At 41.0% G+C, this 16,564-nt stretch overlaps 1 protein-coding gene across 1 annotated transcript; it reads left to right on the top strand.

Annotated features, from left to right (window-relative positions):
* Positions 1 to 3,694: 3,694 nt before the first annotated feature.
* Positions 3,695 to 15,460, top strand: dpys (dihydropyrimidinase). Its single transcript, XM_085802847.1, has 9 exons — positions 3,695 to 4,036; positions 5,792 to 5,950; positions 6,404 to 6,583; positions 7,875 to 8,064; positions 8,266 to 8,422; positions 8,886 to 9,027; positions 10,232 to 10,374; positions 13,365 to 13,572; positions 14,306 to 15,460. The coding sequence occupies exons 1-9, from the start codon at positions 3,788 to 3,790 to the stop codon at positions 14,363 to 14,365; spliced, it is 1,488 nt and encodes a 495-aa protein (XP_085658973.1). The 5' UTR covers positions 3,695 to 3,787; the 3' UTR covers positions 14,366 to 15,460.
* Positions 15,461 to 16,564: the final 1,104 nt, after the last annotated feature.

Below are 16,564 nucleotides of genomic sequence, written 5' to 3'. Positions count from 1 at the left end.
TGGCTCAGCTCCTCATTTCTCTTCAGTTTTATTTCCACTGCATGTCACCAGACCTTTTTTTACTCGCTCTGCTTAAACATGCATGCACACACCCGTTTACCATCTCCAATCACCTGTCTTACCGGGGTCATTCCTATGTTCCCACAGCCCTATGTTCCCTCAGCCCTATGTTCCCACATTTCTAACTTTTGTTGTCACTGAAAATTAGGCCCTATGTTCCCACAGCCCTTTGGTCCCACCATTGGTTGGGTTTAGGCAATGAAGAAAGGAGTTGGTTAAGTTTAGTAAAAAAGACCAGGTAGAGGCTAGACAGGCCAGATAGATTAGAGTCTAGGTAGGTAGAGAGAGTCCAGAGGGAACATAGGGCTGTGGGAACAGGCACCCACTGACACACCTGATGTCATTGTTCATCTGTCAATCTGTATTTTTTTCATTTACAAGTTCTTTTCTTCACACAGCATAGGTTTAATTGTATTTACCTGACATGTTTCAACTGGCAAATTTGGAAGACTGAAGACACCAGTCGAAACATGTTTCTGTTTCTTAATGCTTTCTGTTATCGGATCATCTGTTTCACCGGTTTTCTCCTCTGTCTTATGACTATTTATTGTCCTTTTTATCCTGCAGTTTTGTATTGTCCATAAATTACGTAGGAATATATGTCGACATGCATTGCATTGGGTTAACTACAGAGACAGACCTGTATGCTCTCTCATTCTTGTTGAAGCTCTGTAACTGAAAGTCTGTATAAAAAGTGCAGAAAAGTCCAGTATGTATTTTACATGCATATAGAAGATATAGAAGTTGCCTACAAATTCACTTTTAATATGTTGCTACATCCAATTCAGCTTGCACATCTTATGACAACTAATTAGAAATATACAGTATTATGTACATTTTTTAGCTGTTTAATAACCATAAGCCTCCTTTCAGTTCACAATATAGTTTCAACTTCTTGGAAAGTCGGTGACACTCTTTAGTATTTTTTCAGTCAACCTGTTTAAAGCTACAAGGCAGATCTCATGCTATAATAAGATCCTAAATATGAACTTGATTCTAAATACTTAACATTCAGTTTATTGGTCTAGGGGTCCACACAGTGTTTGTCTTGTGGCCAAGCAAAAAGATCTGTGGCCTTTCTCAGATTCAGATTCAGTTTCAGATTCCTTTATTAGTCTCAAAAGTGCAATTCACTTCTAGTCAACCTGTCCATGGCAACTGAAACACAATATGGCAAGATATAAACAACATCCACAGTCAAGCTAAGCATCATCACCTCAACAACAACCACAACCAGTGACAGCACAACAGAGCGGGATGCAAAACTATTAGTCACAGGAAGTTCACAGTTCATATAAATTCATGGCAAATAATTAATAGTTCATTCTGTAGTTGTGCATTTAGCAGCCTTATGGCAGACGAGATAAAAGAATTTGCATAGCGGTTTGTTTCTGTGTGCACTTTGTATGTTCTCCCTGCACCTCTGGATTTCTGGCTTCCTCACACAGTCCTAACACATGCCGGAGCATAAAAGGTTGTTTGTCTGTCGCCCCAGTGACAGACTGATGAAACCTGCCCTCACCCTGTAGCGTTTTTAGTTTTTTGTTGTGCATGTGATCTTTACCCTCTGATGTGTAAAACCTGCCATACACCATTATCTACCACACTTGATTCAGATGGTCTGCCTGCAGAGAGTTGTAGTATTTCAAAAGCTTCAGGGTTGAACTTCAACTATTCAGCTGTTTTGTTAACCCTCCTGCTAACCCTGACTCCTCGACCACTGAATGGTTTACTAATTGTTGGTTGAATATTGAACATCAGGGGCTCCGCAAGCACTCTGGCACTCTGTAGGGGGAACTATCCAAAGAATGTGTAACCCCATTCTGTTGAACATTTTCTATCTTTTATGGACAAAATGTAGTATTAGAAAATGTTATGTCAAGACAGTCAAGTGTACTTGGTAGCTGAGTGACTTGTGTTTTTAAGTTCAGCTTTTGGGTCTTTATCAAGCACCAGCTCACACATTTTTTTTGAATGTCTTCATACAATAACGTCTATTGCAGCAACCGCACTTGGCAGGAGCCGCCGCCTGCGCCTCGTGTGGGTGGTTGGCATGAAAGTAGCTACTTTCTGACGCTGCGTCTTCAACAGAGTTGAGCCAAGCACAAGAAACTCTACAGTATGCAGGACCTAGGACACTAACTACCAGTGAGCAGTGGCTACTGACACGTCTCTGGGGGTCATCAGGTGGGAGCCTCCTTTTTGGAAAATTGGCCCATTGCCATAATCACTATAGTCATAGCAGTAGGTTCGTTACCTTTAATTGTCGGTGCAAGCTATTTTTAGAATGGCGGAGCAGAGCCGCGAGCTGCTCAGAGCTACAGAACGTTATGAGATGGAGTTTGTTTTCGAGGTAAATTCATGCAAAACAGCTGATGTGCGTTCCTGTCGGAGGCAGTTTTTCGACAAGCAATCTCTGCATTTGCATTGAAAACAACTTAGTCTCGTAATGTTCCATTATGATCTCATAGCGTGGTGAATGTGCAGGTCACAACTTGTCCACCAGAGCATTTTGAAGTTGTTGGGTTTTATATTTGATTGGGGGAAACCAAGAAATCCCATTAGCCTCTGTACCCTAGCTTTGAGTAGCTCGCGGCTCGGCTCCGCCGTTCTAAAAAAAAGCTTGCACTGACAATTAAAGGTAACAAACCTACTCCTGAAACTATAGGGATTATGGCAATGGGCCAGTTTGCCAAAATGTTGAACTATCCCTTTAAATCCTGTCTCAGGCGTTAGAAACATTGGTTGATAGTGAGGCAAGTCTATTACATCCCAGAGGAGAAACAGCTCAAAGGAAGGAAAAACAGTGACATCGTGTTGATATATTTCCAGCTCACTACAAATTTAAAGTGATCAAACTGTCCTGTAATAAATGACTAAATAAGAAAAATAGGTTAGAGTATGCTATGATGTGTTTTTGCCCACAAAATTGTTGTATTAAACAGCATCTCAGTTGCTTTGATTAATTCCACCCTTGTACTTTCTGTACTTGTGAATATGCTCCACTGAAGCATCAACTGACAGAATGAGGTATGTTAATTGAGACATGTCTTGTAAGGAAGCCCTGTGTCAACATGACAGACCTATTTCCTCTGAGGTTCACAGTCCTTGATAATAGTCCTTGATACATTAATTATACATCAAATAAGCGCAGCTTTTTTAAAATGTAAAATATATGTAGGCCACATGATGTCACGTGGGTGGGGGAAGGAAGGATGTAAAGAGTGGGAGTCAGGGGGTGGGGGTGGGGGTGGCGTAAGCACTATAGAACAGCAGCTCCCCTCCGCTTGACACTTGGTTGTAAAAACAGGCTCGTGATGATCATCAACATGCAGTGAAATGCTAAAACTCACCTGGCTGGAATAACTGAGCAGCACAGCCCGGAAACCAGTGAAAACAACGTGCACCGCAGGTGACAAATCACAGGCGATGCACGCGGCGTGTGCAGTGTGCAGTATCTCACAGTGGGATCGTAATGAAATCGTCACCACGGTCGGTGTCTGACAGATGGCACTGTTTTTCCTAAAATCGCGGGACTTTATTGTTGGTCTGCAGCCGGACTTGAACTTTGGAGCTGACCTGCGCGCCTCGGTAAACTTTGTGCACAGCAGCCAGTGAGTGAGTTGAGTGACCAGAGCGCGTCTGCAGCTTTCACCTCACGTCCGCACAAAACTCTCTCTGGCTCTTTGATCTGTACTCTGAATCTCTGTTGTTGAGCACAGCGGGAATGGAGCCCAGCGGGATCTTGATAAAAGGAGGCAAAGTTGTGAATGAAGACTGCTCCGCGATCTGCGACGTCTACATTGAAAATGGGAAAATAATCGAAGTTGGACGGAATCTTCAGATCCCAGCGGGAGCGCGAGTCATCGATGCCACCGATAAGCTGGTGATCCCGGGCGGCATCGACACGCACACACACATGGAGCTGGCGTTCATGGGCACCAAGGCGGTGGATGATTTCCACATCGGTACTAAGGTGGAGATATGTTTGTTTACATCGCAGCAAAAAAAAAAAAAAAGACCAGTACCAAAAGTATCTAAAAAGGGAAAGTTGAACAGTCAGTCACTACAATGAACTTCATGTTACAACTTTATTTTCTGTCTTGACTTATATCCCTATTATTATTATTATTATTATTATTATTATTATTATTATTATTATTATTATTATTATTATTATTTATTTTTTTATTTTTTTAATGTAAAACCTTGTCCACAGATTAATCTCTTCTTTATACGAGATGACGGGGTGGCTAAACTTTCCTCCTGTTTTTATTTTTTCCGCTCAAACATGTAGCTGAATAATGACACTGCTTGCGCAACTGGAATATTATGAAATGGGTCATGAGGGTCTGCGAAGTAGCTACTTCCCAAATGATAGTTTTGTCACTGCTACACAGCGATCAGTCTAACAACCACAACAGATGCAACATGGATTATTTGTATCATCTCAAAGCACCATGTTGCGTTCACGTGTCAGTGTAGGAGGAAGGTCCCAGACCTTTTAGGCTACTGCAGTAAAGCAGAGTAGAAATACTTAAATCATACATTCACATTTTTAAGTGAGTAAAAAAGAAACTTTAAGAGCCAAAAGAAAAATAGAAATATAAAGGCCCATTAATAAATGGTGTTGTTGATCCTCCCAACCATCAAGTCTTAATTTCTTGACATATCTTGACCTTTCTTGCCATATTTTGTACATTATTAATAACCTGAAATGCCAACCTGCATAGTAAAGAAATCTAGAACCTTAGATTGGTGCGCCTTAGAACTGTCACTTATCCCTTCTGTTAATTTGTCCACACTTTGCAAATAACTCATTAGCAGGCAGCTCCACCAGCGAGTCATAATGAACCAAACACCAGTCTGCATGTGTCAGCTTTATTAGAAGTGTGACAATCACTTGTTTTATAATTGATGTGCGAGAGCAACATGAAGCTGCAGCTGCAGAGGCCAGAGTGTTCATGTCTGAACACATCAGTCACAACATTGCAAGATGAGAAATAAGAAATGTGTGTTCGTCACAGCAGATCCTCAACAACACAGTGTCTGAATCTGAACTTGTGAACTTCATCAGATGTATGCTTTGTTGTTGTTGGACTACTCTGTTCGATAGTCATCTGGCAAATAAAATGTTGAAATTCTGGTTTTGTTCTCAGAGACTGTATGCAAGTTTTCTTATCTAATCAGAACTCAATCATCTACTGATCAGGAGTCTGTGTTACTCAATGCCTGACTAGTCATTACTGACAGATATAGGTTTACAAACAATTCTGTTATCATCCGATTTCCGACTAGTATTGGGTAATGTGCTGATAAAGATACTACAGGTTACTGCAGTGTGCTGAGCAGTGAGCTGCAGAAACAGCCACAGAATTGAAAACAGTGGTTTAACATATTGACTCACTCTACATGTCAGGTCTGTTAATAGACTTGTTATATCACTTTGATCTTCAAACTTTGATCATTATCTATAAATGTCATGTCTTTAACCTGCAGCACATACTCCAGCAGTGTTTCCATATACCATGTTATCACTGACAGAAAGTGGAATGATGTTGGATAGTGTTGATGCTTTGATCAAACATCTCCGATCTCACACTATATCACACAGCTGAAATAATTTGATCTTTATTTTAAGATTTTTTTTGTACCTGGTCCACTGTGTTCTTTTTTTTTTTTCAAGTTAACCTTTAACTCATTTCTATGTGTTGCTGTGTTGCTTCACCAGGCCGCTCTAGCAGGAGGGACCACAATGATCCTGGACTTTGTCATTCCCCAAAAGGGCAAGTCTCTCCTGGAGGCCTATGACTGCTGGCGCAAGACGGCTGACCCCAAAGTTTGCTGCGACTACTCGCTGCATGTCGCTGTCACGTGGTGGAGTGACAAGGTGAATGAGCGGATAACTGTTAATAAAAACAAATCAGTAAATAGGCTGCAAAAGGGAGTACATTTACAGTTACTTTTACATTTGGCAGATGTTTCTATCCAAAGCAAAAATGCTTTAAAAAAAGCTTTAAGGTCTTTAGTGTGACTGCTTTAGTGAGCACAGTTGAAAGCGAGGACAGTGAGGTCCAAAAGTTCAAATTTGTCTTTTCCCAAAGTACAGTAGTAAATATGCAATACACCACAACTGCAGCAGCAGATAGAAATAACAAGTTCAATACCTGTATGACATAGGAAATAAAAGAGTTTTCATACTGTCCATTGAACTCTCAGTCTGATGGAGGCAGTTCAAACTCTGAGTGGCTTGTGGGTGTGAGGTATCAGTAGCCGTGTGTTCAACCTTTCCTGTGTACAGCACTGTTAAATATGCTTCTCCAATACCTTTTTATCTCACCAGGTCAAGGAGGAGATGGAGACTCTGGCCAACGAACGAGGAGTGAATTCTTTTAAGATGTTTATGGCCTATAAAGACGTGTTCATGCTGGCGGACTCGGAGCTTTATGCTGCCTTTTCCCAGTGCAAGGAGATCGGAGCCATAGCTCAGGTGCATGCTGAGAATGGAGATCTGATAGCAGAGGTTAGTATGAGCAAATGTGATCTCATGTTTCTCAGCGTGGACAGAGACAGCAAACTGAGCCAAAGGGGTTAATGTTTAACAGCTGCCGAGCAGATTTCTATGTAAAATCCAAGCGCCGTGAAATAGCACAACAACAGTAATGGAGAATTCAGCAGATATATGGTTGGTTGTCTACTGACACTACAGTAGAAATAGGAACAAGATATGATAAAACAGCAGGTGTGTCCAGCAGAGACTTTCCAACCTGGAGAATGAGGACTGACCCAGAAACAGGCCTCTTTCAACATGTATTTAACATGTCCCATGCACCAGTGTAATTAGCACCATAAATTACTCCAGATTTTCATTTCATTTCATTTATTGTTTATTTGACGAGGACATGCACACATGACGTCATGTAAATATGCCGGATTTAGCTCAGAGCTTGAGTACTGTTTTACAATCTGGTCTTTAACAGGAAAAACCATACTCAAACCCATTGAATCTCTCTATTAAAAAAACCCTGAAAACTTTCAACAAAAAATCATTCTCTTATCATCACTGTGTCATCCTTACACGGCATAATCTACTGAGTTTTGAGAGTCTTATCACCTTCAAACTTGCATGCTGTGTTTATAAGATTTTGAACAGACTTACACCTCCACCCCTGAGTCAGTTTTTTGAACGCAAATCCACCAACGGTACAAACACTAGAGCAACTATGAGAGGAGACTGTGCAATTCCATTTAGGCGCACCTCCTTCTTACAGTCTGCTATATCAGTCAGAGGCAGCAAAATCTGGAACGGCCTGCCAACCTCCATAAGAGACTGTTCTACTTAACTTATTTTCAAAAGGCAGTTAAAAGACTGGCCGAAGTCCAACCAGACCTCTAATCATTTTTAACTGACCACACATAGCTCCCCATGTCATTGCATTTTCCAATTTCCTACTCTCAAATGTCATGACAATATCTCCCCACTAGGGTGCAGCAAATGCTAGCAAAGCAGCTCATAATGTGGAGGACATAGGATTCCTCCTGGCACGTTGAGCTACATGTTTAGTTAGTATGATTATGGGCTGTTAAACTGTTTTTACCACCTACAGTACATTAATTTCTTGAATGATATTCTCACTCTTAAGTTCACAGCAGCCACACATGCACAAAAACACTGTTCCACTGTATTTCAACCACATCCTCTACAAACTATCCACCTTCCCGCTTCTCTTTGCTTGAACAGATGCTGTCCTCTGTTATCCCTCCATCTCATTTAACCTTTATCCTGCCTTGTTGTTCCCGCTGGGACCTGACAGGGAGCTAAGAAGATGCTGGCCCTCGGCATCACGGGGCCCGAGGGCCACGAGCTGTGTCGGCCAGAGGAGGTGGAGGCTGAGGCCACCCAGAGAGCCATCACCATCGCTCATGCTGTCAACTGCCCGCTCTACGTGGTCCATGTCATGAGCAAGTCTGCCGCCAAAGTGGTGTCTAACGCACGCAGAGATGGTGAGTGTGAGCTTACCACCACCTGCTGTTGAAGTGGAGAAGGGCAAGGGTGAGAGACGATGGGTTTATGTATGTCAGTGTTTAAGTTGTATCAGGATTTCCTTAGATATTACAACAGATGGGGTGAGAGAGAGAAGTTTAAAGATAAAGAGTCTCTCTGACTGACGCTACATTTCGGCCCATTCTTTCTTCTCTCTCCAGGCCGTGTGGTGTTTGGGGAGCCCATTGCAGCCGGGCTGGGCACAGATGGTACCAACTACTGGAACAAAGAGTGGTCCCATGCTGCTGGTTTTGTCATGGGTCCTCCACTCAGACCTGACCCCAGCACCCCTGGCTACCTAATGGACCTGTTGGCCAAGTAGGTGGAAGAGAAAGTGTAGCAGGAGGCATGGTGGTAACAAATACAAACAGTGGAATCAAATCCTCACATTCAAATAGTTAGGGTTAAATGAATGAGACACACACTTTGTTTTAATGTGTTTTTAAGATTCAAATGTAAAAACAAGAGGTGTATCTCATGCAGCCAGTGGAGTACTATGATCCCACACTGATTTTGAGTCAATTGATCACGTGACCTGGAAGCTATTGACCTAAAATGCTAATTTACATATAAAAATTAATAAAAAATTACGTGTGTGTATAATTTTATGTATTTGGGATGACAGTGGAGAAAACACTGCAGCTGACATGGCTGAGTAACTCAACAGTAACAGTCTGAGTCTCAGTGACTCAGTGATTGTTTTTCTCAGCATCATCTGTCATTCATCTTTGTCCCTCATCCATTCATATATTCATGTATTATTCTCTGTCAATTGTGCTAGTGATGATCTCAGTGTGACGGGAACAGACAACTGCACCTTCTCTGTGTGCCAGAAGGCCCTGGGCAAAGACGACTTCACCAAGATCCCCAACGGGGTGAACGGCGTGGAGGACAGGATGTCTGTCATCTGGGAGAAAGGAGTGGTACGTCCCGTAATAATGTAACTCCTCGTTATCAGCCGCTGTTCATTACTGATATTTAAGTCTAAAATGGTGGAAATTGTGAAGCGCAGTAGCCGCTGCTAGGAGCTATTATGCAGTTTCCTGCCATTATCTGCGCAATTACACAGTTTGCAGTGATGTGGCAGGGGGCTGAATGAAAAGATTCATGAGAGAGGCCGACTGACAACATGAAGAAATTAATTTACTTTTAACTTAAAAGTCCCTATTTCCATGTATCGTACGTCAGCTTGATGCTCGTTACTGTGATGCACCGTCAAAGCTGATTACTCATCATGTAATGAGGCCAATTTTAAAGGAATATGAATAATTTAGACATCAAATCTTTTAGAATAAAAAAGACTCAATACCCAATTCTGGGCCCAAACAGGAAGCATTGTGGCCATTTTACCATACTATGCTTTTATCATACACAACCTCATGTACTTGAACCATAGCTCTTTTCCATGTATCAGCATTAAATTGTAGTTACCCGCATGTTCTGCATAGCACTAAACTCATACAGTAGCACTAAATCCATGACACATTACATTAAAGTTGGTCATCCTATTAGCTCTTCCTCATCCAAAGCACCAAACTGTTTTATGGCATAATCACCTGTCGTAAACTACAACCATATACATACCAGTAGAACAAGAAGCTACAGTATAATGACTTTACAAATGCCTCCATGTACTTAATTGGCTCTTATAGCCTCTACATATCTGTGCCAGGGGCCCATTGTACATTTTGGACTTGAGTCTAGTGCACCACCTGCTTATATGAATTTATATAATATAGCGTAATGTTGGACTAAGAATACATTTACCCTTTTTTAAATGAATGAGATGCAAGTATTCTATTCTTTCTATATTTGTTTTAGCTGAAATATCAGTTTTTTCTGCTCTCCTACAATACAAACAGAAAAGGCAATAAACTCTCGGAGCTGCAGAGTGCAGACGTTGCATTTTCTTGCCATTGTTGTGAGGACAGTGTTTCAGCTCAGCCACCCCAAGGCCACTGGAAAGATTTCCCACATGCAACAGTGCTTACAAATCACACATTAGCTGACATTTCTGGCAGAAATGAGTTACTCGCTGCACAGTTAAACACTGACCTTTTGTCAGCTAATTCTGTATATTGTTGTCATTCACTCAGAGCAGGTGCTTTGTGCGTTTCCTCTCCTCAGCACAGTGGCAAAATGGACGAGAATCGATTTGTGGCCGTCACCAGCAGCAACGCAGCAAAAATCTTCAACTTCTACCCGCAGAAAGGCCGGATCGCCAAGAACTCAGATGCTGATGTGGTTATATGGGACCCCAAGTTGACAAGGTGAGGACCCAAACTCTGGCCATTCAGCAGGCTGGGAGAAAGCTTTTAAAATACAGCAGGAAAAGAGAGCAGCACTCTGACTCTGAGGACAGTTTAAAAATGTATATGACCGTAATGCACATTCTTAATGCTCTCTTATCTCTCCACATGAAGTCAAGACATTTCTCCCAGTGCTATCAGCAGCCTCGACTGCAGATGGTGCTGCTGAAACACTGGGCAAACTTGAAAGCATGTCTTCAGGCTGTCAGGCGTTCAGTTAAATAAGATAGGGTTTTTAAGCTTAGCAGTAAATCATGCAGGCTATAGATACAGGCAACTAAAAAGAGAAGTGATGTATCTTTCATCTTGTGCCACTGCAACACACACACACACACACACACACACACCAAACACACAAATACACACACACGTAAGCTGATTATGTCTGTGCTCCATCCAAAAGTCAGAGGATGTCATCACTTATCTATAGCTGCAATTTAAAGCGTAACACCGTTCACACATTCATGAGCTAGTTAAAAAAAAAGCAGAGCGTCATAATGATAAACTATATTTGGTTTTTAGTTACTTTTTGGGGAAGGATTAAAATACACTTACATAAGGTGTATGCGTACATACAGCATCAGTGGGACGATGTGGATGGTGGGTCATGGTGGGAATCTTAAAGATGACGAATAGTTCATGTGGGAGTTAAACCGATTTTCATTGTACAGAACGCACAATGTTGATGTTATTTTCAGTACCAGAAGCAGAGTATGACAAGTGATCATGAGATACTGTAATTGATCATCATATGGAGCGGATGCTGCACTGTGGAGCACACACAGGTACAGAGGACAGTTTGTCTTCTTCCAGCAGCTCTGCATACTGTAGCATATTCAGACTTATATAACCCGGAACGGCACTGCATTGCTCTGTTTGCTGTAAAAAATCTGGGCTGAGCCCCTCAGGGAAGACACTAACCACTGATGTGAGTTGGAGAAGAACACATTACGTCCCAGTGTTAATTGCTGTGAATGAATTCCCTGGTAACACACAGGAGAAGGCTTGTGTGAGGCCATAGAGGCGTTTACAGCATACAGTCCTCAGGGTTGTCATTCCTGGACATCACCTGTTTGCTTCACTGTTTGTGTGTACTCTGTGCCTGCCATGCATGCATGTCTGTAGATGTTGCAATGCCATTCAAGCATGAGAGCACCTCATGTTTGATTTGCCGCAGGAATTCATCTGTGAAACTGCGTAATTAATTGCCCTCAGTGCAAGTGTTGCTTCATAACATCCGGGACCAGGGGCTACAAACAGTTGCATAACCAGAGATGCCTGGGAAGCTCAGTTAGTTGCCTTGTGTCTCATAATTAGGCTACTTGAATAATGAGGGCACATCTTGTTTTTGTCGGTGCACACTAAGCATGGTGTCTGGCTTTACACATACGCAGGAAATGTTCAATAGGCGAATGGGTGAAAAGACGGCTCCATAAAAAAAGACGTTCAGTGTTTCAAGTGGCTGAGTCAGATTTATTTAGCTTTTCCCCAGTGGTTTAATCCTTTACTCAGAAATGATTTATATATTCAGCATCATAAATCTGTACTGTGCAAAGGGTTTGATTTTTTTTTTCCCATCATGAAGTGTTTTAATTGACTTTCCCTCTAAGAGATTTTGATATTTCCCAGAAACACTGATGGAAACGTATTTCAAAACACTTTGATGGAGCCACTTAATTTGAAGGTCCTTCTTAGCATTTATAAGTTTATGAATGGTTTGAAACACACCATACTGTAGTTGTATGCAGGTAAGAGAAGATATTAGTGGGTGTCAATAATTGGAGGTTGGTGTGTGTACAGATAATGTACAGCAACATAGCAAAACACAGCTTAACATTTTTAGGTATGATATGAAACTTTTCCTTACAATGTCTTAAAATGACCAACCCATGTTATATATTTGCATTATCCCAAATGTTTCTGACAATTCTGCAACCAGTGAATAATGTGATTTTAATCATTTGTCCATTTCTTTGGGTGTTTTTCACTTTACAGAAAACTGACTAAAAAACTGTTATTGGTGGTTTTAGTAAAACGTATCAATAACAGAACAACACTTGTACTCAAACCCTCAGAAAAAATACAGATGTATCAGCAATGTTTAGATATAAATTCAGATTCCCTGTGAGTGGTATAATAAAATTTTATCGTATTATTATGCAGTGATGTAAAAGCAGCCTGTTACTTGGATATATACGGGATATTTTACAAGCTCATGTCATCTCATTTAATAATGCATGCAAGTTAACCCTAGTTGGCAGATAAATGTAGTGGAGTAAGTGTAGTATATCAACATAATCATGACTAGTTCTTTAGTTACATTTTAGCACTGGTTACACGTGGTTGGAGACCAGAGCGTTGGCATAGTACAGCTGAATGTGTTGAGTGAGAGACTGAAAGTGAAATTTCTATCTTGTATCTCTTCATCAAAAACTCATTCATATTCAGCCTCCCACTCCAGCCTGCGCAGACAGTTTTTTTTTATATCAGGATCCTGACTGTGCAGCATTATTATGTGGCAGTGCTCATGCAGCAGCCTGCAGATGGATGCCACAGTAATGTAATAAGCAGCGCTGAAAATGTTGAGGTGCCTTTTTTTATTGACTAAAAGAAGCCTGGGTTTTGTGCTTAGTAAGCTTTTCAGAGAAGAGAGCATCACATGAGTAAATGTTATATAAATAATCCATTATATTGCTTGCTGCTGCAGAGTAAGTGAGCCGCAGTAACTTGATGCTGGGTATGAGTACATCTTGGCCTGATTCAATCAGTTTCAGATTAGAAGAGAATGCATTAAGACTTCACAATAGGTTTATGTTTTCTTCCCTTGCAGCTTGGTATTCAGAAAGCATGTGGTAATCGCCTCACATATCACACAGGCTGCATGTGATCTGGAACTTTAGTGCTGATGCAGCTGTTTCTTAACCTGTGGTCGCATCTTTGTGTCATGGTAGGAAAATATCAGCCAAGACTCACCACCAGGCCGTGGACTACAACATTTTTGAGGGCATGGAGTGCCATGGTGTCCCTGTCATCACTATCTCCAGAGGCAAAGTGGTCTATGAGGCGGGTCAGCTGAAGGTGTCACCAGGGCACGGCCAGTTCATCCACAGAAAACCCTTCTCTGAGTTTGTCTACAAAAGAATCAAGCAAAGAGAGCAGGTCAGTCACATAACACTGCAGCTAGTAAAACATGCTCCATAATGTCTCACTATTTGCTGTTACATGAGCTTTCAGCCCATGTAATAGCCGTTGTGTTTGAGGTGGATGAGGTATTTTCTGGGAAAATGTGTCCAGCCAAGACAGTAACGGCCACAATAATGATGATTACATAATAACAATAACAATAATCACGATTTTTACAATTATTTTGGCAGTAGGTATTGAGCAGGATCATAGAAGGAGAGTAGATACTGGACTATAGTGTAGGCAGCTGTTTGCCAACAAAGTTTGCTATTTCATGGTAAAACGTTGTATTATGATGTATTTTTCTGGTGGTCCAAAAAAGATCAGTTAATTTGGGTTGACAGAGTCACTGCACCTGGCCTAGAATGGGAAAAGTAGAACTTGTTATAACTTTACACTTGAGCCTTTTAGTTGCTTAAACAAACAAAACAGGTCAACATCTAAGGAAAGCACCCAATGATTAATTCCCGAATGTTGAACTATACAGAACAGTGAATAAGTGTATTGTCTTATGTTACCTCAAGTTCAGCATATTAGCCGACGATGCAAATGCATAATTTCTGGTTCCTAAAGTGAGCATCATCAGTGGTGGACACTGGACTGTGAGACAACTGAAATTTAGATAAAGTTGAATTTGAAGCAACACGATGAAAACATGGACACAAAGGTTTGACTTCACCTTTCTCTGTGCTTTGTGTTTGGCCGGCAGGTGGGGCAACCTGTAGCTGTGGTCAGACAGCCCTATAAAGGCAACATCATTTCTATATGAACAACTGACCAAGAACGCTGAGCTCCAGCTCTGTGCCTCCAGAAGATCTTGCTGATGAACCTGTTCCAAGAGGTTTCTACATGGAACTGTCTTTAAAGTATTTCTGCAAGTCATTCATAGATTACTCAGTCTTTTGAATCACCACGTGCAATAAAGTTGGAGTTGTTCTCCAACCTCCAGGTCAACTCTGATCAACACGTAGGTCAATGTCCGTTTGCAGATAATATCTTTGTTATATTTGCTCAACCGTGTGAGTTTTCCAGGTCAGCTCTGCTCAGTGGATCCCTTTCTGCTGCTGAAAAATCGTATTTGCTCTAACATACATTATGCAATCAAGTAATTCACTGTAAGGAACGAAAATAGGGCTTATGCATGATTTCATGGTTTAAAAAGAACAAAAACTGTGGTGATTAGACAAAAGGATCTTTCATCATTTTTATATTTGTGCATATTGCGTTATAAATGATACGTATTTGTGTACGATAAAAATACCAAAAACATAACCTTAATCACCAGTTTCCTTCGTTCTCTTTTTCTGAGCGTTAATTTCCTCCCTCTTTTTCTGGAATGTTTGTTGCCATTGGTAACAGGACTGATGTTTCTCACCCAAAAGCATCCTTCCCTTTGATGAAATATTCATTAAAAATGCACTGACATGCGTGAAAGTATTAAGATTTACTTTGTTGACCCAGATTGACTCTGTATTTGCATATTCAGCAGGATCGCACATTATCATATGCACTCCATCTATGCCCATGTATGGACTGTACTCGTTCCTTCCTCGGTAAAAAGGTCTGTGGCTGTCACCGCGCATCATGTGGCGGCTTCCTATTGGGCTGGCATGCTGGCGTGGTATTATGCCACAGGGCCAGTGGAGACATAATGTGAGCTTATCAGGTTGCCACACGGGTCAGTGGCAGCGTGTGAGTCACAGAAGGCCTACTCATGCTTGAGCTGTACCACTTCCTCCTTTCCTCTTGTCTCTGGCAGGGGAAGGATGGTGTGGCGCTGGCGCTATTGGACTGTACAGTCTCAGCTGAAATGTGTGCCCTACTGGATTTAAGCCACTCATCCCTACATAATATATACAGTTCATACGAGTCAATAACAATGTTTTTATTATTATTATTATTTTATTTATTATTGATGATTAAAGGGATAGTTCAACACTTTGGGAAATTCGCCTATTGCCATAATCCCTATAGTCATAGGGGTAGGTTCATTACCTTTACTTATCAGTGCATGTTGTTTTGAGATCCGCGGGGCAGAGCCGCGAGCTGCTCAGTGAACACAATGGAGGTTAACAGTACAGGTCCCATGTCCCTCATCAAACTCACACAATACACAATCCAACAACTCCTATACCTACTACTACTACAACATTTTTTTGTTTTGTTTTGGGTTTTTTTTTTTAACATGGAATCGGCATTTTGGTAGTTTTCTTTTCTTCTTCTTTTCTTTTGAAAATCTACATCACATTGCAAACTATGCAATTTAATCCTTTCTGGAACTTAATTACTTACTAAGGCCTTTAAGTTCCCTGGGGAACATCAACCATCAATGAAAGGTCACCTTTACACACTCTTGCATGTACCACAACAATACTGAGAATAGCTTGACTGTAGTTTTCAAAGTGGAGCATACAGCCTAATAGATGTATGGAGAGGATACTGGCTGTTGTTAGTTGCTGGTCGGAGCTTCTCGCAAGATTTTGAAATTTCTTTAAATCAGAAAAAAAATTACTCTGAAAAACAGAAAAAAAATTACTCTTAAAAACTGGAAAAAATTACTCAGTGGACAATAAGCTTCATATCAGGTTGCATCTGCAAAGAAAAACATTAAAAGAGCTGCTAGTGGAGGCAGCCCAGGGACAGGTATATAAGCATACATGATATTTTTTACTGAACACTGGCCTGAAAAAAACAAAATACAAATGAGTGAACACATTCCCTACACGATGTTTTTGCTTTCTTGCAGTGATATTTGCAGTGTTTTACATAAATTTGCTTTGTTCTGACTTGACTTTGCTCATCTCTAACCCACCATAGGCCCCAGCTCTGGAGTTGTGTTTTTTAGTTTTTATGTGGGATTCACTGGCTCTATTCTTTTTTTATTTAAGCATTGTGATAGTAAAGTTGCCTTCCGTGGTAATGTGATAATTGATTTCTTTTTTCCCATCTAGTTTTAAAAACTAGTTCC

This window comes from Trachurus japonicus, chromosome 16, assembly GCF_045865225.1.
Source record: "Trachurus japonicus isolate A0001 chromosome 16, Traja_1.0".
NCBI classification, from domain to species: domain Eukaryota; kingdom Metazoa; phylum Chordata; class Actinopteri; order Carangiformes; family Carangidae; genus Trachurus; species Trachurus japonicus.
This window is presented reverse-complemented; position numbering and strand designations above follow the sequence as displayed.